Below are 26,646 nucleotides of genomic sequence, written 5' to 3'. Positions count from 1 at the left end.
CTGATGGCCTGGCCGGAGAATACACATTCCCCTCTTCCTCCGTGTAACAAAAAGGGGTGAGTAAAGGAAAAATAATTTCTGGAGTACTGGCAAAGAAACGATCAAACCCGCTCAGATTCAACTACATATATTGTTCTTTTATATCACAATTGTTTGAAGGCTGGATGTTGGGTGAACAAGTAAATTTGGCCGAAAAGAAAAAGCAACTAAATTAGGGAGATATGGAGCAAGTAACCATGAAAAAGAAGACTTTTGATCGGATAGTTTTACTTCCCTGCGAAATTCTTTTCTATGTTCGTCCGCTACTCACCAGAGCAGTTTAAAAACCTCTGTTGACCAATCACTCTGGCTGGACTGTAAACTCTGATCACGTGCGCCGGTCACACCACTCAATGACGCCGTTCGTGGGTCTGTACTCTAATTACAATTTCCCCTACAACAATCAAAACGCTATTCATTGTATAATATGTAATCAAAATCTGTTTTACTGTTCAAAAAATCGAATGTTGGCGATCTGTGGTAAACTTTGTTCAATACTCTTTAACAACGACCACATAATAGGCCATTTCCGAGTTGCTGCGAACCTCATAATGAAAGCGAGGCTAAGTGCAAAGCTTTTCATAAGAAAACTAGTTTTGTTTGCATATGAATGAAAACTAATTTTTATGACAAAACCTTTGCACTTAGCCTCGCTTTTACAATGAGGTTCAAAGCAACTCGGAACTGGCCTATTGCCTGTGGTGATCAACCTTTTTATTTATTGATTTTTAACTTTGTTTGTTTTTTATGTGTTGGTAATACCAGAACAAGTTTCGTATTAGTAGTATATGTTCATTGGAATTATCCCCGTTAGTGTCGAGGTAAGGTCGAGATAAGGTCGAGGTGTCGTGGTAAATCATTGATATTCCTAAGCGTCGAGTCAATGTCGAGGTTTACTAATGAGCGTCACTCTTGCACAAAGGAAACAATAGACATACCCAGGCTTGCCCGCTCTATTCCCACCCTGATTGGATCTTAAGATTTATATTGTCTGTTTTGAATAAAAAACGGGTAGATTTCGAAAGCGTCATTCCTTCATTCAACTTAAACTCGCTGGGAAAACTTTTTCCGATCTTTAAAACGTTAGTACCGTTGAAAATGGCTTTTTTTCACCAACTTTATTGATCTTCAAGCTGCCTTGAGCGCTTGTTTAACTGTCCGCGACTGGGAGGTGTTGTTTGAAGCCCCGTTTGCTGGGAAAATTTATCTCCGATATTTCAGGTTATTCGTGACGATTATCGATCATTACCGTCAAAAAACAAAACACACACACATATATACACAAAGTGGCGCTGCAAACTCTATATTTCAAGTTTGTTTGACTATTACAAGACCGTTTTCTCCTATCTATCTCGAGGAAATAAAAAACTATTAAAGTCACGCACCGTTAGTCAGTTAATTATGCGGGTCCACGAGCCTTAAGTTGCATACAAATTAGTTCAGTTCTACCCAAGGGAGTATCTTGACGCATTAGTATATAATCAATTTTATATAACTTAACAAGGATCAATTAAAACACGCGACTTATAATTGCTAGCAATAGAACCAGACAAGAGATATCGTTTTAAAAACTTTATTAAAAAACAATGAGGAAAAAGAGTCAAATACTCAGCGATTTGAAAGGAAAAGGAATGAAAATGAATCATTTGACTGACTATTACAAATCCGTTTTTTTCCGTTTTATTTCGAGGAATAATAAATATTCCTTCCGTGTCTACACAATTTTCCTATGGCCTCTAAGCCAAGAGTTCGACTTTCTTTGTTTCTTGCGGTTTGCCTTGTTCTTTGAAGTCGGTCTTTTAGTTTTTGCTTTAAAAGAGGCCTCATTTCTCCGCTGTCTTGACAGTTCGTACACCGTTTCTTGTGTCTGTGCTGGATTGTGATAGTGATTTTTTCCGGAATTATCCGCTTCACTTTCATAAACTACGACTTTAACTTTAGGTTGCAGTTTCGCCTCTTGTAAATACTGTCTTCGCTGTATGTGCCCTAACTGATGAACATCCGCGAGATGGTTAGCTAATCTGACAAGGTATTTAGCCCCGCAAGATGGAATCGGACAGTTTCTGCAAACTCTCTTGTAAACCATGTTGACAGTTTGGTGACTGAACACAAATGACATCTTTTTCGCAAATAGTCAGGTTATATAGAGTGTCAGAAGGGCCAAACACAGACCAGAAAGGCCATAACCAGGCCAAACACAGGCCTGAAAGGCCATAACCAGGCCTGAAAGGCCAAAACAACGCCAAAAGGGACAAAAGGAGACAAACGGGCCATTTGTAGTTATATGTTTTTATTATTATTATTATTATTATTATTATTATTATTATTATTATTATTATTATTATTATAAGTAGTATTATTATTTTTCTCAGACACACGCGTGGGTGTCGCGCGTCGCTAGTCACGCAACAGCTCTCAACTTTGGAATCATCATCTTTATTTAAAAGTGTCATCACAAATAACAGTGTTTAATTAAAAAGTTTTGATCTTGCTTTAGTAATTTGTATTTCAAATTTCAGATTTTTATTTTAATTTTTTGTACAAGTTTACTATTATTGTTATTATTTTCAAGTCATCAATCAACACACTTAAAGTTTGCTTGTTTACAGTTTTATTGAAATGCAACAATACAAAGGTCCCGGAAATAAAATAAAATTCCATAACATTCATAATAGGTTTAGTCTTGATCTTGTGGAATGGGCTACTTTTCGTACAATCGATTGAGTAAGAATTTCCGCTTATCGATAGCAAGTTCCGTCGATTCCAACCAATCAAATCCTTCTGTGTCTTTAAGCTCTTTTTGAGTTTCCATCACTTTTTTGAAGGTGGGATCTTTTTTCATTGCACGCATCCATTGTAGATTCTCTAAGAGCACTTTTCTCAGCTCTTTTCTGTAAACAGGAACGAGAGCGTTTACGGCTTTACTACGAGCCACATCTTCTGAATCGCCGTTTTCTTGGTATTGATTGATCAAAGCGTTAAGCTGGGTCTTGTGGCGGTTCTCGGCTTCATCAAGAATGCGTGACCACGGCTCTAAGTTTTCTGTTTCTTCTTCTTGGGAAGACTCCGTTCCTTGACTAGAAACTTCGCTTTCTTGGGAGAAATCGCTTTCTTGGGAGAAATCGCTTTCTTCATTGTCTTCATCATTTCCAGCACCTTGTTGCAGGTATAAGGTATAGTTTGTGCTCGTCATCTTTGGTTTGAACCGCACGCCTTCTGACAGGAAACTAAACTTCAGAAAGTAACGCGTCTCTTTTATAGAAAATTGATGAAGGCGGGGTTACTAAGCGTTCTCCTTCATAAATAAAAGAAGACTAGAAATGGCCCGTTTGTCTCCTTTTGTCCCTTTTGGCGTTGTTTTGGCCTTTCAGGCCTGGTTATGGCCTTTCAGGCCTGTGTTTGGCCTGGTTATGGCCTTTCTGGTCTGTGTTTGGCCCTTCTAACACTCTATATAACCTGACTATTTGCGAAAAAGATGTCATTTGTGTTCAGTCACCAAACTGTCAACATGGTTTACAAGAGAGTTTGCAGAAACTGTCCGATTCCATCGTGCGGGGCTAAATACCTTGTCAGATTAGCTAACCATCTCGCGGATGTTCATCAGTTAGGGCACATACAGCGAAGACAGTATTTACAAGAGGCGAAACTGCAACCTAAAGTTAAAGTCGTCGTTTACGAAAGTGAAGCGGATAAATCCGGAAAAAATCACTTTCACAATCCAGCACAGACACAAGAAACGGTGTACGAACTGTCAAGACAGCGGAGAAATGAGGCCTCTTTTAAAGCAAAAACTAAAAGACCGACTTCAAAGAACAAGGCAAACCGCAAGAAACAAAGAAAGTCGAACTCTTGGCTTAGAGGCCATAGGAAAATTGTGTAGACACGGAAGGAATATTTATTATTCCTCGAAATAAAACGGAAAAAACGGATTTGTAATAGTCAGTCAAATGATTCATTTTCATTCCTTTTCCTTTCAAATCGCTGAGTATTTGACTCTTTTTCCTCATTGTTTTTTAATAAAGTTTTTTAAACGGTATCTCTTGTCTGGTTCTATTGCTAGCAATTATAAGTCGCGTGTTTTAATTGATCCTTGTTAAGTTATATAAAATTGATTATATACTAATGCGTCAAGATACTCCCTTGGGTTTTTCCAGCAGAACTGAACTAATTTGTATGCAACTTAAGACTCGTGGATCCGCATAATTAACTGACTAACGGTGCGTGACTTTAATAGTTTTTTATTTCCTCGAGATAGATAGGAGAAAACGGTCTTGTAATAGTCAAACAAACTTGAAATATAGAGTTTTCAGCGCCACTTTGTGTATATATGTGTGTGTGTGTTTTGTTTTTTGACGGTAATGATCGATAATCGCCACGAATAACCTGAAATATCGGAGATAAATTTTCCCAGCAAACGGGGCTTCAAACAACACCTCCCAGTCGCGGACAGTTAAACAAGCGCTCAAGGCAGCTTGAAGATCAACAACGTTTGTGAAAAAAGCCATTTTCAACGGTACTAACGTTTTAAAAATCGAAAAAAAGTTTTCCCAGCAAAGCGATTGCAAGAGTGACGCTACCAAGAGAAAGCGCGCTTTTATTCAAACCGGCCATACAAATCTTAAGATCCAATCAGGGTGGGAATAGAGCGGGCAAGCCTGGGCATGTCTATTGTTTCCTTTGTGCAAGAGTGACGCTCATTAGTAAACCTCGACACTTCATTAGTATGCAGGAAGGCATTTTTTCCCTAGGTTATAACAATAGGTGACGTCATGGACTCGACGCTTATGCATATCAATGATTTACCTCGACACCTCGACCTTACCTCGACACTAACGGGGCTTAATTCCACTCATAACCTACTACTATAGAATTACGGCAAGCGACTTCTTTGAATGATTTTAAGACTAAATTGAGACGCCCCAGTTATAAGTAAGATTTTAAACACGGCCTCCAAGAAAAACAGAATTTATTGTTTTATTATTGTTTAACTTTTATAATCCAAGTTAGGTAGATAGATAGTTAGCTGATAATACTAATTATGTAGCTGATGGAAATACCGTGTATAAATAAAGTTATCCTATCCTATCCTATCCTATCCTACCCTATCCTATCCTATCCTATCCTATCCTATCCTATCCTATCCTATCCTATCCTATCCTATCCTATCCTATCATATCCTATCCTATCCTATCCTATCCTATCCTATCCTATCCTATCCTATCCTATCCTATCCTATCCTATCATATCCTATCCTATCCTATCTTACCCTATCCTATCCTATCTTACCCTATCCTATCCTACCCTATCCTATCCTATCCTATCCTATCCTATCCTATCCTATCCTATCCTATCCTATCCTATCCTATCTTACCCTATCCTATCCTATCCTACCCTATCCTATCCTATCCTATCCTATCCTACCCTATCCTATCCTATCCTATCCTATCCTATCCTATCCTATCATATCCTATCCTATCCTATCCTATCTTACCCTATCCTATCCTATCCTACCCTATCCTATCCTATCCTATCCTATCCTATCCTATCCTATCATATCCTATCCTATCCTATCCTATCTTACCCTATCCTATCCTATCCTACCCTATCCTATCCTATCCTATCCTATCCTACCCTATCCTATCCTATCCTATCCTATCCTATCCTATCCTATCCTACCCTATCCTATCCTATCCTATCCTATCCTATCCTATCCTACCCTATCCTATCCTATCCTATCCTATCTTACCCTATCCTATCCTATCCTATCCTATCCTATCCTATCATATCCTATCCTATCCTATCTTACCCTATCCTATCCTATCCTATCCTATCCTATCCTACCCTATCCTATCCTATCCTATCCTATCCTATCTTACCCTATCCTATCCTATCCTATCCTATCCTATCCTATCCTATCCTATCCTATCCTATCCTATCCTATCTTACCCTATCCTATCCTATCCTATCCTACCCTATCCTATCCTATCCTATCCTATCCTATCCTATCCTATCCTATCCACTTCTTTTTTCATGTCATCTTTTTAAAAAGCCATCGGTTAATGGCACCTCTAGCAATGGCTATAAGCTACATTATCACATTTTTTCAAACGTGCATGAAATACACAAATGCTTTGCTCTTTCAAAAAAGAAAACAAAAACTGTTTTAACAGCACTGACGATGCCATTTTCTTTAGGGATACGTGGAGGACGGCGAAATCGTGATCCCAGTGATTTGGGTATGTAAATGCGATCACATTGCTACATGGACTGGCTGCTTATATGCTTACAAAGGACTCTTACTAGTGTTGGGTGTCTTCCTCGCCTGGGAAACGAGGAACGTAAATTTTCCAGCTCTCAATGACTCCAGGCAGATTGGTACCAGTGTGTATAATGTAGTGCTATGCGCGTCTGTTTCTGTTCCTTTGGAGTTTGCCTTGAAAGAAAGCAATGTGAACGTGTCATTTGCGCTCTCTGGAACAGCTGTCAACGTTTGTACCTCGTTCACACTTGGATTGCTATTCTTCACTAAGGTAAGTAATAACAATAACAATAACAATAACAATAACAATTAAGTAGTATAAGAAGGCCTCAATTGGGGGATGGCTTTGACGATTGCTCGTTTAGTTTTACTGATTATGACGGTCAGACGGTTATCGAGGGGAAGTTTCTTCCATGAGTTAACGTTAATATTAACTTTTATGTTTTTAAATATTAACAGTTGTGTTCTCGAGGTTATTTTCCGGTCAGAAACACGTTATCAATGTAGCAAATCATTAATGTTTTGAAACAACGACAACAACAACAACAATAATAATAATAATAATAATAATAATAATAATAATAATAATAATAATAATAATAATAATCTTTATTTGTGCTTTTTTTTAAATGTACACAGTTGATTCTTACAATCTTGTAGTGGTAATACATAGAATTAAATTATTTATTAGTTTAAATAATGTGCAAGCAAGGAAGCTAAATGAACCATTTGGTTATCTTGTTAGCTCCCTGGCTAATTTAGGTTCTAGATAGCAGGCAAAAAAGGCAAAAAAGAAAAAAAAAAAAAAAACAATGAAAAAGCAAAAGGAAGGAAGAACTTATTAATTGTACAATGTTAATTTATGTTACGAGGTCAGCATAAAAGAAAATTAGTTCATTTGTTGTTCTGACAGTAAATAACGTATAATTTGTTTCGGAAAAGAAGACACACTTTGTATGAGTTTTTTTCAAAGGAGTTGGAAGGTCTTTTCAAATATCGGTTGCCATGAAGGAGATAAATTGTTTACCTACATTAGTTCGAAACCAGAAAGAGGAAGTTAGTTGTGATGTCAGTTTGCACGCAAATTAAGTGGAAAAGACCATAAAGTGAGTATATTTGGGAACATGGAAAATGTTTTACCAGTTAAAAAGATTCTTTGAGAGCCAGAAACCCGGGATGAGCAGCTGAAATAGTGTTATTTGAAAGACCTTGAAACCGTTTGAAGGCTAAAAGTAGCTGCTTTTTTTTGACGGTTAATGGTTAAAGACCCTGATATAAAGTCTTATTACGAACCAAATGGCTCGTTAGTAGTAGAACCGTAAATTTAGATTATATGACGTCCAACTGAGATGGTCTTGGTTTTGCCTGCTTCTTTTTAGGTAAAAAATAATTCAATTTATATCTAATACCTTCCTTATACGAGGATTACTTCTAGAATATTAAAAGAGCGCTGACAAGGAGTCAATGTTTCAAAGGAAAAGCGAGGGACAATCCAGTGATCATACTGGCAGACTATAGTCTCCCTCGCAGAGGTTCTTTTGGCTCGTCACATGATCTTGGGGAGGAAAATTGCGTGACCAATTCTTTGCCAAACATAAACCATTATGGTTACCACATGACTGAAAATTTAGCCACCACGGTCAAAATGGGGCTATTTTTAATTATAACCAAATTAAGATCCTCAACTAGTTCTGAAAAAAAACTGCAACATTTCTCTTGATCCAGAGTGAAGCAATTTGTGAAAGGACTGCTTGGGCTATGTCAGCTATGTTTCTACGACAAGAGTGTACTTTGAGAATGATGTTTTATTCAGTAACTAACACAGGTATACTCGGAAAACTAGAAAATCCGAATGCTCCTATCAGGAGTCGAACCTAAGACCTTCCGATTACTAGTTCGGATGCTCTAACACTGAGCTACAGGAGACTCGTGGGAGCTAAGGCCATTAAACTAGGCTCATGGGACAATTATCCTGTATACCTCTAGGGTGTACTTTTTTGTGAACGCACTAATAATCGGTTGATGATTTCAAATATATATGCTATCCGTCTCAGTCAGAAACAGGTCTTTCCTGTGACTATCTGACAGAACAACTTAGTTATTTTTCATTCGTTAGGTACACGCCCTAAGGGTTAAACCGTTAATTGGTGCGATGGACCCTCGGCCGTCATCATCTAATCCACCGAATCCATCTTGCCCACATCCAGAGTGTCCCATGTGCAAATGTGAATAAAGTTCCATCGCTGTGCGTTCTATCCAGATGCAGCATATAGGAGCTGACCCGCAACGCAAGATCTGTGCCACTAGACAACCATTGCATTAAGTCTTCACCGGTCACATTGGCAAAGATGGCTTTTGTTACAAGATACTGCCAGGTCGATGTTTTGCATAGGCAAATGATGCTCGTCTCCCGTTCAAGAACAGTTCAAGAGTGAAGAGTGCCCTTAGTTATTCTTGCAACTTCATTAGTTCACTGTTGGAAGTAAATTAGTATTTAACATGAACTTGCTATACCGTCAAATATATTCTAAATATAAAATCGGTACCGACCGGATTCTTGATTACCTCAGTTATAACTAATTATTTATAAATCAAAGGCAATTGTTTCTATTTTGGACTGTTGTAAGCCTGTATTAGACAGAGTAGCTTGATGCAAGTAGGCGTAATTACAATGTAGATTCGTCTGGCTCCCCTCACCCCCCTCCTCTAGGTCATAAAAGGGTATATTTTAGGGTGCTTTCTATTTCTCAGAACTGCCTGGCCATGCAGATCGGTCAGTTCATAAACTGAATGCAGCAATTTGAAGGAAGTTTTATCCTAGTCCTTCGAATTTCTACAAAATAGCGCGTACCATTGCCGGAGTGATTAGTTGTCAAATTGATTTTCAGACTGGCCGGTCTGGAAAATGGAAAGTACCCATTGTCAGTCATGCCGGTTCACACCATAATATTCCGAACACAAACCTTCCCCTGAACGAATGTTTTTCCCCAAGCATAAGCTGTTTAAATGCTAGACGCTAAAATCCTCCAGAACCAATTTTGAAAAGTGAAGTTCTTTTCAGTGATAGCCCCCCACCCCCCCCCCCCCCCCTGCGCGAAAATAACCTTGGAAAAAGTTTTGAAGGAGTATAAACCCAGGGCAGAATTTTATTTTCTTCAGAAATTGGAGGTTTTTATCTTTAGTAAAAATGGTAAATTTCGGAGAATTTCACGCAGGCAACAATGACTTCTGACGAAATTCATGCAATAAAGGTTTAGTTTTCAGGTCAATAATGAATACAGAACAACAAAAGTCTTAAGACAGCTTGCACGTAGCTGACACTGGTCAGTTTTTTAATATACAGGTTCAATTTTTCGCTTACTCATCAACAACGCCTCCTTTTACCAAGTTTTAATATTAATATATTAACGTAACCTTTTGTTAAAAAATAAACACTGCCAGGAAAAACCTGTTTTTTTCTTGTTTTCTAATATCTTCCTCGTTCGCTTGAATTCCTCTCATGTCTTCTTGGGAGAACAATTGTATTGCTGGGTCCACTTTCATCGGCGCTGTTGCTAAGTAACCTTTCCTGGTAACACTATGCAGCCAATTCAAAGCCTGTGGGAGTGGGGGGGAGGTCTAGGGGGAGATCCTTGGAGCCATTCTGAAGAGAGAGACCCCTTCTCCCACCTCCCCTCCTTGGAAGCTTTAAATCTTAAGTTGCTTGCACGAGTTTCCGAAACACGTGCCAATGTTAAGGTGTGCTGTGTTAACGAAAAACGTGACTCTTTTTAATTATGAGCTGCACGGATTACCATGCAATCTTAAATTGGTATTTGCGCTGGCCAAAAGGCGGTTCGGGCAATTGAGTTCGACGTTTAGTTTTTCCTGCCTCGCCTCTGTCGACGCTAGTGGTCCTGAAGTTTTGGTATGAAACCCCATGCAATTTTTCACCAGGATTGCTTGCGCACATTCAAAACCTTTCCTTCGTTGGAGAACTTGACAGAATTGGAACAATGTTTTTCAGCAATACAGACTAACGCTTGTTTTGTAACACCTATATCTACTATGACCGCAAGCAGGTGCTTCGCAGAAATTCGTCCTGTTTGCCAGAGAAGATAATTAGATCGACGCGACATTTTGGCTGGATATTAAACTCTAAGAAGCGCCGAAGTCAAGAGAAGCTCTACCATGAAGCTGCTGATGAATTGGTCGTGGTTCTGTGTTTTGTTAGAGGTCGTGTTAGCTGGCAAGTCGGTGCTGCATATTGGGGGCTTCATTGGGGCAGATACCACCGACAAAGGATGGAATAGCGCTGGTGTGAGGCCAGCCATTGATCTAGCGGTAAAACAAATCAACAATCGGACGGACATCTTGCCTAATCATACCATTCAAATACACTGGAAGGACACAAAGGTAAGGCTGACAAACTTTTCAACTCCTTGAAGACTGATTTATAAGTGCACACAATTTCAATCAATATCGGTTCCACCTTGCAAAATCAGGTAGTGACTGGAAAAACAATAAGTACCACAAAGAACATACTCCTGCAGCAATAATTTTAATTGGAATTTCTGTATCTGTGGATGGAACGGATTTCCATCCGAAACTTAGACTCTACATAATGGAAGAACTGACTTAATCCTAGTCAATATCTAATTTATCTTCAGTTCGGTTTTGGAAGCACCTGTCACGGATTAAAAACAGATAAAAGAGCTTTTCTTCTTTGCAGTTATTATTACCTCTCTCTCCTGTTTTGCATAATCGCTGAGAGCTTCTGATCCAACGTTTTCGTGTCATTTTATTCCTTGATCGGCGTGGCTCAGTTTGCTTTAGTTTTTTTTCTCATTTCAAAGACAGCTTATTGTTAACTTCTCGTTTGGGAAAGAGATATTACTGATGTAGATGCTAAAAGAAATTTCTTTCTGTACGTGTGAAGTTGTTTCATTATTCCAACAGCTCGATCATATAGTTACAATAATGTCCGTTTAATATTTAGCTTAAAGCTGTGCATAATAGGGTCGCCGTTTTTACGAGAGAAAGAAGTCGCGTCTTTGAAATAAGATACGGAAGTCTAAAAAATGGCTGACAACCGAGATAAACGGCTGTTCTAAGAGACGATTTAGCAATTTATTCGAGCACTTTGCGTCTTTCAGATAAAACGTGTTGAAAGAAATTGATCTTAATTAAGTTTTATGCAAATCGTATCTTAGCTACAACACGACTTAAATGAGAACAGGATGTCGAGCTTTCCTTGGGAGCGGAAGCAATTCTGTTTGAGCACTTTGCGAGTTACCTAAGCCTTGTTCGCATAAACGGTGTGTTATCTTAAACACCACTTATTCCTTCTCGTTTAAATACTCCAGAGAGTCTTTGTGAAGCTTGTTCGGGTTAATAGGTCTCATTGTTCGTGCACCTTACTTCCTCGATTAATTTTCCTTTTCGTGAAACCGGCGTTCATTTGAATCTGGAGTTTGTTTTAATCAAGAAAGATTTTTCATCATATTTGGACAATTTATATTTCGTTGTTTGAACGTATATTTTACCGCTGTTTGCTATCAAAAGATTGAAAGAGACCTAACTAAAACACGCTGAAACAGAAGTATGAACGCGGCCATGAAGTTTCCCTTACTACGACCAGGTGTTCAGAAATGAAATATAACAAAATGAAATGTGACCAGTCCTTCAGTCAATTTTAATCTAGTTTTTCTTTGTTCTGTCAATGTTCAGCTGACTTTGTCATCAAAAAGCAGTGTGGCTGGACCTTTAGACACTTTTAATCTAGTGTATCTTTCTTCCGTCAGTGTTCAGACGCCTTTGCTATCAAAGCGCTCATCGAGCAGTTACAAAGACCGCCGACCAAAGTTGCGTTGATAGGTCCCGGATGTTCAATCTCAACTGTGCTCGTGGCGGCTGCGTCACACTTTTGGAACTTGATACAGGTGTGTTATGCGCATGCGGAATACAGTAGGAAATCTCTGCGTATAAGGAATACCAACCCGCAGAATTTACTGCTCATTGTAGAATGGAGGCAGTTTTAAGCGGTCTTTAGATCTGAGTATGAGATTGAGTACGAGTATCGAGTACCAGAGGCCGACAAGATTGGTGTGTCAAATGACTAGCTAAATTTGAAATGGTGTATTCGTACTGAAATCAAAAGTCCCTAGTTTAAGGTCGGCACACACGAGGAGATAGGTCTCCAGGTGAAGTCGGTTTAAACTGAGGGAATTGATGGAAAGCACAATATTGTGGAGACAGGTCCCGTGGCTGGACACATAGCTGGTCGAGAGGGGTTGCAGTTTATGGTTAGGTGGAAGGTTGTGGAGCTTTGACCGTCTTGATAATAAATACTTTACTTCTGTGTATCCACAGACTAGCTAGACAAGTGGGCAAGAACATAAGATTAATCAGTACTGGACTTGCGTATAGACTAATAAGTCCCTACACGGTTTCATTTCAGATGGGCTTCAGTGCTGGCTCTTCAAGCTTGTCTGACAAAACTCGATATCCACTTTTCTTCCGTGTGAATGCCCCAGAGACCATCCTGTACACGGCAGTTGTCTCACTGCTGCACAGATTTAACTGGAAGCGAATTGCCATAGTAAAACAAGACGAAGATCTCTTCAACGAGGTAGGTGAAAATTCTCCTTACTTGGTTTTAAATAAGGAGTGTCACTACTCTGGGGGAGGGGGACAGGGGACAGGAACCGCAAATAAAGGACGGAATAATTCTAAGAACGCAGGGAAAAAGCGTGGGAAGCCAAACTCAAGGTTTTCGGAAAAATTCGTCTTTCTTTCTGCTTAAGGTCCTTTACCGACATGGGACGATTAATTTTTCGCCACAATAAACTATTGCAAATTTGGAAAATTTGTTAAGCATTTCTTACAATACATATTAACTAAGGGACTATCATTTTTTGTCACCTTCGAATATTCGTGATTTCACAAAATCGCGGGCACAAACGCGGAACTTGATGTTGCCAACAACGGATTTCTGTAATAAGGTGCTTGAACTGTTTAAGTCTCCCCTTAGCTCGATTTCAAAGTAATAACGTTCTAGCTTCAATTTCTCATTGTTGCCTGCATATAAGTTTTTGATGTCTCCCTCGTTAGTTTTAACTGAATAAAACGTTTGACTTGCTGTCTGTTTACTAAATAGGTGCATGAACATTTCCAGACAGTTATCAAGACTAACGGAATATCCGTGATCGCTGCGAACAGCTTTGTGAAGGACCCGGATAACGTCATTACTGATCTCAAGGTAAAAAAAAAAAAGTGTATAGAAACTTCCTGCTGTGTGCGCTTTGATTGTTTAAAAGTGTTCATGACGAGTTTAAAGAAATACTCAGCAATTATCCGTCTTTAGGAGTTACTGGAATATGAGTACACGTTTTTATATTATGACAACGAGGACAGTATTGTGGAAAAATGAGCGGTAGACGATTGTATCCACTGCTGCCTCGAGTTCCATTACACTTGAAAAAGTTTTTTCTCAAGGCTTTTCCAATTGCAACAGAAAATAATATATACGAAATTACTGTACACAATCCTTTGCCATCCGACCATTTAATAAAATAAAGTATAAACGTGAATCCGAAGAAATGCATCTCACGAATCGAAGATTTAGATTACAAGGATGCAGGATTTATAACAGAGCAATATTTCGTTGTTTAGATTTGTGAGATGCGTTTCTTCGGACTCACGTTTATACTTTACTGTACAAGTGTTAGTCTTCAGAATTGCAGTTTTTCAACCAGTCCTCATTTGAATTACAGGAGAAGAAAGCTCGTATTATCATCAGCATGATGTACGAAGACAAGTCTAGAATGATTATGTGCGCGGTAAGTGAACACATCATTCATGGAGTTTTCAGATAAACTGCACAATAAATGCAAAGCAATGGCGTATACGATACGATGCAATCAGTGCAAATGACGGTAAATTTGAGCAAGGAATCTGACTGAATAAATGCAATGATAAGTTACAACAACAAAATATTTTTTATTTCAAGAAAGAAGAATAATCACCTATGAACCTAGTTTAATGGCGTTAGCTCCCACGAGTCTCCTGTAGCTCAGTGGTAGAGCATCCGAACTAGTAATCGGAAGGTCTTAGGTTCGACTCCTGATAGGAGCACTCGGATTTTTTTTCCGAGTACGCCTGTGTCATTTACTGATTAAAACATCATTCTCAATAATCACCTAGTTAACAAGTTTTTCTTGGTTCCTGTTCCAAACTCAGGCCTACCGTCATAAATTATACGGTTCCCATATTCAGTGGATCTTGCCTGGATGGTACGGGAAGGACTGGTGGCGAGTTCAAGACGTGCCAGGTTGCACAGCTGATAATATCCGTCATGCAGCGGGAAATTTCCTGGCGGTTGAGGAAGGATACAGAGACAGCATGGCTAATGAGACCCTCAGTGGACTGGTAACTAGGCTAAAGGAATTCTACTTGTACATAATTAGTAAATAAACCCCTTCAGGCGGCTGGTATGTCGGCTGATAATGTCCGCGGCTGAGAGATTGTCCGAAAAATGAATATTTGGCCGAGAAGCGAAGCTTCGAGGGCAAATGTGAAATCTTGAGGACAATCTCTCAGCCAAGGACATTATCAGCCGACATACCAGCAAGCCAGAAAGGGGTTTATTTATTTTATAACCCTCCCATTAATTTTCATATTGCGCAAAAATTGCTCGTAAAAAAGCCAGTGCGGCTCTGATGGCGAATGCGCGCAATTGACTTAAACAAGTACATTTGATTGGTTTACAGTAACTTTATTTTCACTGTGATTGGACCAAAACTTGACAAACTGACTCAGTTTTAAGTTTGCGTAGGACTAAATCTGAAAGTCTACTCGTTACTTTCTACACTTTCAACGAGGTTGACAGCATGTTTTGTTGACATTTTTGTACTTTCCGGAACAGCATTTGCGACCAGCTTTTTGACGTAAATATGACTGGACATCTACAAAACAAGTAAAGATGAAAAGGTGAAACTCTTGAGCTGGCTTTTTCCGGCTGGCTATGTTTCTTTTCAACGGAAATAATAGGAGGGCAAATATCGACGCAGGCGGGGTTATTACGTGATAACCGTCCTGTGAATTTGCACCACGTGAAGTAAAGTAGCAAATAAAATCGCGAAAATTAATGGGTGGGTTATAATTATTAATATCTACACCAGGGGAAAGTTCTCTTCTGTTCCCAGATTTTCTTCTTGTTTTGAACGCGGAGTGTTTTTGAACTACGATGTTAACGATGTTAAAGAATTGGACAGCGAAGTGAAAAACCTCTTCGATTCTTTTATTAGATTATTTAGCAGTGGCCTCAATTGAAGTATGGTGTCCATAGACGAAATACTTAAATCTACAATGCCTCTCTCTACCCTGGCGGGTTTTAACGAACCTTTAGGAAAACCCGACAAATGATAAAGAAACCCTAACATGGACTAGTTCAAACATTTTGTCTGTATTTACCCCTAGTTTTTAGCTTCTTTAGTTTACTTGTAATTAGTTAATTGCAAACGACCCCACAAGCTCATGTAGCTTTAATACTCATCGTTTTAAAATAAAGGCTATCATAACTAGTATCCCGTCTAGGTGCGGAGTAGTAATACCGGGTATCCTTTGATGGAATAGCATAGCATCCCATCCAGGGGAGGGCACTTCATGCTGGGTATCCTGTTATGGACTAACGTCACATCCAGGATCCACGTCACAGAAACCAGTAGACACCCTCAAAATTGTTGTTCCCTCATTTATCCACAGGAGAAATTAGCCTTTGATAATTTATTTTGGTACTTTAGACGAGAGAAGTCGGGAATAACCAACAACAGTCTTAAAACGTAAAGCTCACAACTTAAGTTTTATAAATTGTAACTAATAATCACAATAATTCACATTCACCCCGAGATTTTTTCGCTGCATGGGATCAAACGAAAAGGGGCCCAATTGCATACGATCAAATCATTCTTGACAGTTTTCAGAATCAAAATGCCAATTCTTGCTTCTTTTAAGAATGCAGACGAGTTTCTGAAGAGGTATGAGACAGAACTCCAAAATTACCCTTACTCCAGTAACCATTACGCGGTCTTTGGATATGATGCGGCCTGGGTACTAGCCTCGGCGCTTGATAAAGCTGAGACGCAACTGAATGAAAAAAACATGACGCTAAACAGCTTCTCGTACAAGAACGCTAAGTTTGCGCAAATCTTATCAAAGGTCTTGTTACACACAAGCACTAATGGGATATCGGTAAGTTCAATTCTATCTTCTTCTTCTTCTTCTTCTTCTTCTTCTTCTTCTTCTTCTTCTTCTTCTTCTTCTTCTTCTTCTTCTCCGTCTTCTTCTTCTCCGACAACGAAAGAAACTGACAGTGGAAGTTATTGGTCGTTACAAAACGGATTGTCAAAATACTAAAGAGAACTGCTTTTCCTTTTCAGGGTCTTGTCACGTTCAACAAAAACCAAGAAAGACAAAACAGAATTTGGATTGAACAGTTTCAAGGTATCATGTTATACGTTTACGCTAATTGAACAGTTTGGCAGTTTTTTCATTATGAAACCACTGTGATTTAATAGCCTGAAATACGATGTGTTATAATGCTTGACTCTAACGTTCAGCTCATGTCTTAGAAGGATGAAGGCCCCTTGAGAGGTAAGGCCCCTTGAGGGGTAAGTGCAACAGGGGAAACAAACGCATGCTTAGAGCACTCGTCTTATGTGAAGTCACGATGTGTTTTCAGACTATGATAAGTTTTTCGTCTTATTTTTCGGCCTAAGCGACTGGAAAATGGAAATCTACTCAGGCAAATTAAATTCTTGCGACCACCGGATTCATGTCTATTCCAAGATGAGTTAATTTCGTTGAGTTTTGGTCGTTTACTTTAGTTGAGTTTGCTTAAGACAGTTTTCCTCTCGGAGTGTTTTCCTCAAGTCGCGAGTTCATTTTCGTTTCTGTTGTAATATTCCCGACAATTTTGATAAAGAGGTTAAATTTATTACTATTAAGCTAACTAACTTGAACGTGTTGTAGGCGGAGATGAAGAGGTTAGAGTGGGTTACTTTGATCCTGAGAATCATAACACCAGTAAAGGAGAGCTCAACATTCTTCCAGGAAAGGAATTTAAATGGCCAGGTATTACCTTACTTACAATCGATAAACGACAATATAAATCAAGGTAAAACAAATGAGGATCTGTAACCGAGAAAACGAGGTTAGTAAAATGTTTACTTTACCTCTGAGGTTAATCGGGCGCGCGGGAAAGGAACAACTTTCAAATGTATCGGGCTGTACAGTGAAACACGGTCCGCAAAATTGACCAATCACACCGCGCGTACTAACTGACAGATGCAGCCTGAGACTGCACTCACTTTGTGACGTGACGAACGTGGAGTCGAGTCCATGACCCTTCAGTTGTAACTGGTGGATTTTGGGTTTATCAAAGTTGTTTATATTTTTGTGAAAGCGAAAGGGGTGTAATTATAATCATCTGCATTTGATCATATTACACCGGTTCTTTGTGCATTGCGTTGGCTTCCAATCAGAAAACGAATTACATACAAGATACTACTCCTCACCCCACAAAGCACTGAATGGCATGGCACCAAAATATATAGTGGATCTCCTTCAATACTACACTTCGACCAGGCAACTACGATCATCTTCAAAAAATTTGTTAGTACTACCAAAATCAAATCTCAAGTATTATGGAGACAGATCGTTTCAAGTTGCTGCACCCAAACTTTGGAACGCTCTACCTGCTAGGATTAGATCCATTCCATCAATCCTATTAATAAATGAATCCAAGAAGGAGATAAAAACACTACTATTCTCACTCACGGAAAAGCCGCGACGTGCTTTTTGTCACTTCTTTAAACCACGTGTTTTTGGTTTGTTCATTTCCTATTGGCCCTTCAAGTCCCTGGGGTCCTCATAAGGCTTTTTATACGCCCTGTTTGGCATATTTCGCCCTCTTTTCGCAAGTCCACTCTTAGTTTTGGGTTCGTCCAGTTTTTCCCCTCCCACCTCCCCTTCAGCGACGCTGGGAAATCCTCAGCTTACTCTGCGCCTTAAGCAAAAATTTTTCGCCCATATAGCATAACTTATTTTCATTAAGGCACAGAGTGGCTATTATGTGAATTATTCACTTTTTGGAGAGGCTTTTTCTTCGTAACTTGTATTATATATATTTTAAAACTATGTCGATGTTTTTATTCTAGGTTTTAAGCCAAAGATTAGATTAGATTAGATTAGATTTGATTAGATTACGATTAGATTAGATTAGATTAGATTAGATTAGATAGACTAGATTAGATTAGATTGAATTAGATAAGATTAGATTAGATTTTATTATCACTGGTGTAAATTTTTAATGTGATTTTCGTTTTAATACTATCTTATTGTAAAGCGCCATGAGCCATGGATATGGCACTATATAAATCTTTTTATTATTTATTACTTATTATTATATGGTTCGAGTTATCCAGATTGTCGTGTATTCGTTGTCTTTGTATCGAGGCGTGACGTACTCGACTAACCACATACAATAGTTAATCGCTGCATCGTATTGTCGGTAAAATGATGGCCATTGATTTCTTTTACTTTTCAGGTGGCAAGCCTCCAAGGGATCAAGATCTTGTGTTGCAGCCTTTAGTAAAAATCAACATCAACCTGTTTTATTTAATGAGTTCTGTGGCTGCAACGGGGCTGCTGACGGCTTTCGTTTTTCTCTTTATCAATTACCGCTTCAGACATCACAGGTAATAACAATTTTACAATAACTGTCCAAATTCCCTTGCGCGGATTGGCTCGTAGCTATTGTCTATAAGAGTACAGACAATAAACATGACGTCAGATGTAACGCGCGCGCTTTCTCAACGAAAAAAACAGCCAATTCCACTCGTACTTTTTCCATGTTGTTGTAAAAAACAAATCGACGGTAGTTTTCTATGGTCTATACTCTTATAGACCATAAAATGACGCCATAAAATGTCCAAAACTTGGTAGTGAAACCACTCGCCTGCGGCTCGTGGTTTCACTTGAGTTTTGAACATTTTTTGAGGTCATTTTATGGTGTATAAGAGTATAGACCATAGAAAACTGCCGTCGATTTGTTAAATAACACCGCAGTTCAGTTTAGAAAATAACCTCTTTATCCATTCGTCATAGAGGTAATAGACCCTTCTCAAAAATGGCGGCCGAAAATTCAAATGAGTTAAAATTAAAAACGTATACCAGAACTAGAAAGAGCACTTTTACTTTAGTAACCCTGCAAAGTTTCAGCATATCAGGTTTAATATCAGCTGAGAAAATGTAAGTTGAAAAATGAAAAATTTACAGACGTTTGTATGACTGGGGGTATAACGTACAGTATACCCCCAGTCATACAAACGTCTGTAAATTTGCCAAATTTCATCTTACATTTCCAACTTTGCAAGGTTACTAAAGTAAAGGTGCTATTTCCAGTGTTGGTATCAGTTTTTTAGTCAGTTCAATTCTAACTCATTCAAATCTGTTGCCGCCATTATGGAGAAGGGTCTATTAACTGTACGAGGAAGAAAACATTTCAATTCTTGCTATTGCGTTTGTGTTTCTCTTTCCCTACTAATGCTTGTGCTCGTTCTTGGATCTCTGGTGAAAATCAAGCCTACAATTTTCATGTCAAAGGGGCACTGTCACGGCGATTTTGCTGTATTTTGGTTCAAAGAGCTCAAATATTTGACGAAAAACCTTTCTGCTAACATGAAATCGCTGTTAGAACACCGGGAAGAAATAATAAGGGATTTCTCAAAAGAAGAACTAATTCTAATCAGTTTTTATCGACTTCTCTAAAATACACAAGAAGAACTTGAAAAAGTTGGTCAATTTTTTTCCCAACTGTAATCCATTTCCATCCTAGCCATCCGCTGCCAAAGTTAATTAGTACTAGTTGCTGTGCACTAGTAGGGATATTCTTAACAAAACTGAACAATTATTTTAACGATTCCACAGATTCAAATTTGTTTTTTGGTCACTCAAAGTGACACTACAGATAGGTGACACTGCTCCTTTAAAATCCGGTTTTGTTTTCTCTTCAGTGTCATCAGGCAGTCATCCCCCAGACTCAATAATGTGATTGTGATCGGCTGTGTGATGGCTTATTGCTGTGTGTTTATGTATGGCGCGGAGAGCTTTGTTGAGTCGTGTGGCGTACACACTGTGGTTTGTAAGGTATGCTCATTGATCTCTAATTTTTTTTTGATAGCGAAGGGAAATTGTGAGGCGATGGTCTAATCATAATTTTGGCCGGAAGCCTACCGACGTTATAGTATGTTTCCGCAGTGTTCAACTATTTTTGACAAAGTTACGTTTTTTATGCTCCGTCAAATCTTGCTTGCCCGCTCACTCGCTGGGAAATGCCAGTTTTATACTGTCAAGGATTTATGTATATAAAGACAACGTATGAGCACAAAATTCCAATTTAAAATCCCGCACTTTCCCATGGAGGATGCCTTTGAATTTTGTCCAGTTTAGTTGGGTAACATTCGAAGTCACTTGACGATTTCTACCAATGACAGGATGGAAAATTAAAATCTTTGATACTACCATGTTTTAATATGGAAAATAGTACGATGGGGCTTTTGATTTTTTTTAATTAGAGGCTAACTGATTGCACTAGGTTCGTTTGTTGTGATCTACTAGACTTCCGGCACATAACTGCTCTTTCTCCGAAGTGTTTGAAATGAATGCAATGCTTCCGTCGAAGGTGATTTCTCCCCGAGAGAGACAATATGATGGTCTCGACATTCGGTCGTGAGACATTCATCAAGTTGTTCGCTTGATTCTCTGAACTACAAGACATGCTACTGAAAGTAATGACGACGCTGTATATATATATAAGAAAACGATTTCCGCGCTTTAATCGAAAACGGATTTTTCTAAAAGAGACAAAACGAAAACGGCGTACGGCGTGCAGACTTCTTGTGTAATCAACTACAATCCTAAGTTTTCCAGCAGGGAGCAGGGTTGGCGCAGTGGTGAGAGCACTCGCCTCTCACCAATATGGCCCACATCATATGTGGGCTGAGTTTGTTTTTGTCTCTCGTCCCCGCTTCAAGGGTTTTCTTTAGGTACTCTCAACTGGTTTCCCTTCCTCCACAAAAGCCAATGTTCCCAAATTCCAATTCGACCTGGAAACAGTGGACGAATAGCCAATCTGTGGATGTGCCACCGAAATTACCATTCCCGTTTAATTAGATTCGTAAACTAAATGTTTAATTAAAATTGGCCTTTTAAACTCTTGCAATATTTTTAGATTTACGGATATTACAAAATTAATCAGTTCTGTTTTTTTTTCTCTTCAGGTCAGATGGTGGACTTGCTCCTTAAGCTTCACTGTGGCATTTGGCACGATGTTTGTGAAAACATGGAGGGTTTATAAAATATTCACAAACAAACAGCTTTACAAAGAGGTCAATAACTTTCAATTAACACATGCGACAATTTTGTTCATGCGTCTGCTTTTCGTAAAACCCAAAGGCCATGTACAATTCATTTTCTTGTGGGTAAACAACATGGCGACACGGACAACAGGAAAGAGAGAGTGCTAGCTCTATTCAGACAATTTTCATTAATATAATATTTCTTTAGGCTCACATGCTAATCACAGCGCATGACTTCGAGGGTCATACTGTACGCAACGCACACCAGTAAAAATGCCTTGTATGCTCCAGATCTTGTTGTGCTCGACCATACTCTTCAGTCTTTTGAAAGGGGAACCCACGGCAGCTTAAACCTCATTGGGCCTGTTCCTTCAGCTAAGTGGTATAGTAAACTACCAACAGATTGCATGTCCGTAAACTAGAAAAGACAGGGTTCCCTCAGTGGGGTCCATGAGTATTCGCGCCAAAATTCTGCTCCTGTGATTCGTAGTGATATTTTTTAATTTATTTGTTGTTTGTTTGTTTAACGTTTTACAGCTCGGCTTGCTGCACGATCGTCACTTGTTTGCTATTGTGTGCGGTCTGGTTTGTTTAGACATAGCTTATCTTATATCCTGGGAGATAACAGATCCTATCACAAGTGACGTGAAGCATCTGAGCAAGGTCAGTAAACAACAACAACAACAACAACAACAACAACAACGAAAACAACCACAAAGTCATGATAACCGAGAAACAAGCTGAAAACGAAAGAAAAAAAATACACGAATCACAAGGAACTGAGACTGTCTTAAACCTCTCAAATTGAAATCTCGCAAATTAATGGAATCATCAAAAGTTTTTGGTATGTTTTTCTTCACGTAGACTTGGTTAAAAATTAAAATGCATTCTTCACAGAACAAATTGTTTTGGTTGTTCTCTTGGATACTGTTTCACCATGCACAACATAGTCCCTATATAGTTCCTAGTCCTAGTTCCTAGCAATGTGTTGCCTGTTACTGCATGCAATTCGTTGGGCATGGATTAAATTGCTCCAGAACTAGATTGACAGAAAATTGAACACCTGGCTACTTGAGTTATGTTAAATGACACTCAAGAAGCATTTTATTTTCTCATGCGGTTCATAATGTAGGACACTCGCTGGACACAGCGGAGAGGCACCAGGAATCTTTCTAGTACTTCTTTATTCTTGACGACAATTCTTCACTATACTAACTGAAATCACGCCTTACTTTATAGTGTGCTGTAAACATGTTTACGACTGTAATTCAACCAAGGCCAGATGGTCCCAACCAGAGATAAGAATTGGTTTCGGCAAAAGGAAAGAACAACACAACTGTTCTAAGAAAATAGATAGAACCGGGAAACCAATCAGGTTGATAAAATCCTTAAGCCGTTTTGCCATGATTTCAACCTTCGAGTAGGCCCAAGCCAAGGTTAAAGGAAGTAGGCAAACCTGTACACAGTACAGCTGTTAACTCTAATCTTTGATCAACAGGAAAATGTCAAATAATCTGGAAAATATCCTTCAAAACTATCGAAAGGAAATAACAACTTTATTCTAAAATTAAAGTAAAAAACACACCCTTACATTAGCTTCACAATAATAATTCTGATTACGAGTTATTTTGTTTTGATTTTGACCAGGAAATATCTCAAGATGGTAGCGAGATATCTCAAGGAAAAGTTCTTATATGCACATTTGATTACCAAGGCTTGTGGTTCACCTTTTGGGCGATATGGAAAGGTCTTCTGTTGGTTATGGGACTCTTTCTGGCTTGGGAGACAAGAAATGTGAACTTCCCTTCTCTGAATGATTCCAGGTATATCGGAATGAGCGTATACAACGTGGTAATCATGATTGTTATCACGGCTTCTCTGTCTTTAGTGGCTGGACATAGAAATGTAAATGCCAAGTATGCATTGTTTGGTTCATCGTTCAACGTGATTGCTACTTTTACTCTTCTTCTGCTGTTCGTACCCAAGGTGAGTGGTAAAGAGCACGACGCAGATTTGGGAAAAGTGGTGAAGCACCACAACCTCCTCCTCCTCCTCCTTCTCCTCCTCCTCCTCCTCCTCTTCCTTCTCCTCCTCCTCCTCATCATCATCCATCATCATCATCATCATCATCCATCATCATCATCATCATCATCATCATCATCATCATCATCGTCATCGTTATCGTCACCCACATTCCCTTTCTTCTCCTCTTTCTCCTCCTCCTCCTCCTCCTTCTCCTCCTCCTCCTCCTCATCATCATCATCATCATCATCGTTATCATTATCGTCCCCGTCATCCACCTCCTCTTTCTCCTCCTCCTCCTCCTCGTCCTCGTCCTCCTTCTCCTTCTCATCATCATCATTATCGCCATCGTCCTCCACATCCTCTTTTACATCATCATCATCATCATCATCATCATCATCATCATCATCATCATCATCGTTATCATTATCGTCATCGTCATCGTCATCCACATCCTCTTTCTCCTCCTCCTCATCCCCATTAATTTCCCTCGCCGCCATCATCATCATATGTCGACCAAGCTACAATGGCATGGGCTTGAGTCGGGCTGATCATTATAATCCTCATCATCATCTTCATCTTTATTCTGAACATCGCCATCTTTGTCATCACCCTTATTCTTAGATTCTCAGCCTCATACCCGTCCTCGTCACCATTACCTAAAATACGACACAACAAGACAAACAACAGATCGGATATGGACACCGAGAAAGTTGACCGTCTTAGCATCGATTTGTCCACCAATTAACATTTCAACAAATCCAGCAACATACGAATGTCCCCAATCGTGTGTGTCCTGTTTTCTTGACTTAACTAACAAGACTTGTTCGTCTAAAAAGTTGTCCGTCTGTTGTCTGTCCTGTAGCCTGTCGTTACAATTTGCTGAATATAATTTGCTATTTACAATTGCCTCATCACAAAATCACAAAATAGAAAATGTATGAATGTATTACACTTTGCGACAGGGAACAGTTAACGACAGTTCAGGACAATTAAATGACGCCATGGGAGTCAAACTAGTAAAATCATTATCATGGAAGAGCATTATAGCGGATTAAAGGAAGTGTCCTTCATGCAACATTTTTTAATAGCGGGTATTTTATTGCTGCAAACCTTACTCTTTCCAAGTGTCGGGATGTCCGTCTACACCATCTCTTTGACGTGTTTCTTCATATTTACAAAAACGTCCTTCATCAATAGTTTTTAATCCCTTTTCTTTATTGACAGATTGCTAAACTAAGAGGAGCAGCGACGTGCCCAGAGCAAGCGCAAAGTGTTGATCATGCAGCGGCTACGTTCAAAAGCTTCAGATTTGTTCAAGACCGACATCGCCAACACGATGAATGCCCATACTGCAAGTGTAAATAGTAAACAATCTGAACGAAGCGAAAACAAAAATTACTTAGTCTCGTATGGACACAAACTTAGAAGATGTATTTGACTGTGCTGGTTCAATAGGAAGGGTCTCACTGTTTGTATGGTAGAGTATCTTGCCTCTGTGGACATGACATAAAAACTCAAAATTACAAGCAACGTGTTCTACTGACGGCGGGCTTTAGGCCTGATTTATCGACTGATGTCACGAACCAACTACCAAAGTTAAGCCTATAGAGAGAGAGCCATTTAATTAAAAAAAGAGTTCGTGGAAATCAAAAGAAAAATCAAGGAAGCCATCCACATCAGACGCCAACGTCCCACGTTAAACAGAGATAGAGGCTATGATCTTTCCGCCATTTTTAAGCACTTGTTGTCACGTGACTAGACAACATGTAATCGTGGAGCGTGGAGCTCACTTTGTTGATGAAGACTGTCAGATACAGTTAAAAGCTACGTTTTGCTCTAATTTCTCAGACTTTGTGACAAGAGAATTTATTATTATTTAACGTATTCCGAGGTCAGGAATGAATGTACATAGTCAGCCGTTTTTAGATTTTTTTTATATAACCGAGGGACCGACCTCAGATATCTTGTTAGTTTCTGAGTTTGGAAATTTTTCTTGCACAAGCTTCAAGGACATCGACATACTCAACTGACCCAATATTAAGCAAACTCGCCACCTGGTCTAATTTTTGGTACACCGCCCTGGAAGCGCGCGTAAGGACTTGATTGCCGAACTCACAAACCAACTAGCTAGAAATAAGCCATTTTTACAGAATCTCTTTATTGCATATATCGGTCATTGGGTTTTGCTAAAACAGTTCAGGTATCTGTCTAACTTTTAATTAGAACGCTTTCGTTTATTAGCCAATCAGTAATGATAATCGGCACCGGCCGGTTATGCTTAAGTGAGACAGACTGCGCGAAATACTCTAGAAACTCTAAAATGACGGGAAAAAGCCTTACTCCGATTTAAATATTCTTCAAATGAAACGAGTCTTGTAATTTACAGCTCATTACTAAAAAAGAAACGTCTCTCAATTTTACCAGCGAGCTGTCCTATTCTCCTTTCAAGTTATTACTTTCCATGAAATGCAAAATGAATCGAAAAGAACGAGCCACTTTTTACATCACCAGATTTAATTTAGTCGACAATATTTTCTGTCATAGTAGGTATTTCATACCAAGAGCTCTTACTTTTATAGACTCGCCACAAGTCGACTTCTTTGAGCGACGAAGTCGCGACAGCGAGAGGCGAACGTCGCGAGAAGTCGACCTTTCCAAACAGCTAACCCTAACCCAACATAACATAAAGAGTAAAGGGGGAAAATAATATTGGAAAGTGTATTAGTTTTTTTGCCAAGCGAGGGACCCAGTGGGAAACAAACTTTGCTTCGTGTATGTTTGACTGACACAAAGTACCGAAAAATAAGTTCGAGAAGCGTAAAAGCAGACATGGGAGACAAGCTTTTACATCCCAGCCAATGAATGCCATAACCTTTCTTGCAGGTAATAAGTGCTGAATGAAAAAAAAATTCATATTTCCACGTG

The 26,646-nt window shown here is 39.1% G+C and overlaps 2 protein-coding genes across 2 annotated transcripts; both read left to right on the top strand.

The window, feature by feature from the left end:
- The first annotated feature begins 827 nt into the window (after positions 1–827).
- LOC146461473 (gamma-aminobutyric acid type B receptor subunit 2-like) lies at positions 828–9,126 on the top strand. Its single transcript, XM_085086890.1, has 3 exons — positions 828–860; positions 6,234–6,569; positions 8,415–9,126. The coding sequence occupies exons 1-3, from the start codon at positions 828–830 to the stop codon at positions 8,529–8,531; spliced, it is 486 nt and encodes a 161-aa protein (XP_084943016.1). The 3' UTR covers positions 8,532–9,126.
- A 1,163-nt stretch (positions 9,127–10,289) lies between these two features.
- On the top strand, positions 10,290–25,283 carry LOC146461472 (gamma-aminobutyric acid type B receptor subunit 2-like). Its single transcript, XM_085086846.1, has 15 exons — positions 10,290–10,693; positions 12,082–12,219; positions 12,738–12,908; positions 13,437–13,538; positions 14,053–14,118; positions 14,519–14,707; positions 16,292–16,528; positions 16,717–16,780; positions 17,309–17,410; positions 18,885–19,035; positions 20,353–20,485; positions 21,619–21,726; positions 22,234–22,359; positions 23,344–23,682; positions 24,946–25,283. The coding sequence occupies exons 1-15, from the start codon at positions 10,469–10,471 to the stop codon at positions 25,084–25,086; spliced, it is 2,292 nt and encodes a 763-aa protein (XP_084942972.1). The 5' UTR covers positions 10,290–10,468; the 3' UTR covers positions 25,087–25,283.
- The last annotated feature ends 1,363 nt before the right edge of the window (positions 25,284–26,646 follow it).

Source organism: Pavona decussata, unplaced genomic scaffold, assembly GCF_977016875.1.
Source record: "Pavona decussata unplaced genomic scaffold, jaPavDecu1.1 SCAFFOLD_198, whole genome shotgun sequence".
NCBI classification, from domain to species: domain Eukaryota; kingdom Metazoa; phylum Cnidaria; class Anthozoa; order Scleractinia; family Agariciidae; genus Pavona; species Pavona decussata.
The sequence above is the reverse complement of the archived record's forward strand: the minus strand, read 5'-3'. Positions and strand labels throughout refer to the sequence as shown.

What these genes read in the sequence shown, in the direction of transcription:
- LOC146461473 (XM_085086890.1), top strand. Translation starts at nt 828, where the DNA reads ATGTTCATTGGAATTATCCCCGTTAGTGTCGAG. An exon ending in TTATCCCCGTTAGTGTCGAG is followed by an intron (nt 861 to 6,233) that starts GTAAGGTCGAGA and finishes CATTTTCTTTAG; the next exon opens with GGATACGTGGAGGACGGCGA. An exon ending in GATTGCTATTCTTCACTAAG is followed by an intron (nt 6,570 to 8,414) that starts GTAAGTAATAAC and finishes TTCATTCGTTAG; the next exon opens with GTACACGCCCTAAGGGTTAA.
- LOC146461472 (XM_085086846.1), top strand. Translation starts at nt 10,469, where the DNA reads ATGAAGCTGCTGATGAATTGGTCGTGGTTCTGTGTTTTGTTAGAGGTC. An exon ending in ACGAAGATCTCTTCAACGAG is followed by an intron (nt 12,909 to 13,436) that starts GTAGGTGAAAAT and finishes TTTACTAAATAG; the next exon opens with GTGCATGAACATTTCCAGAC. An exon ending in TACCGCTTCAGACATCACAG is followed by an intron (nt 19,036 to 20,352) that starts GTAATAACAATT and finishes TTTTCTCTTCAG; the next exon opens with TGTCATCAGGCAGTCATCCC.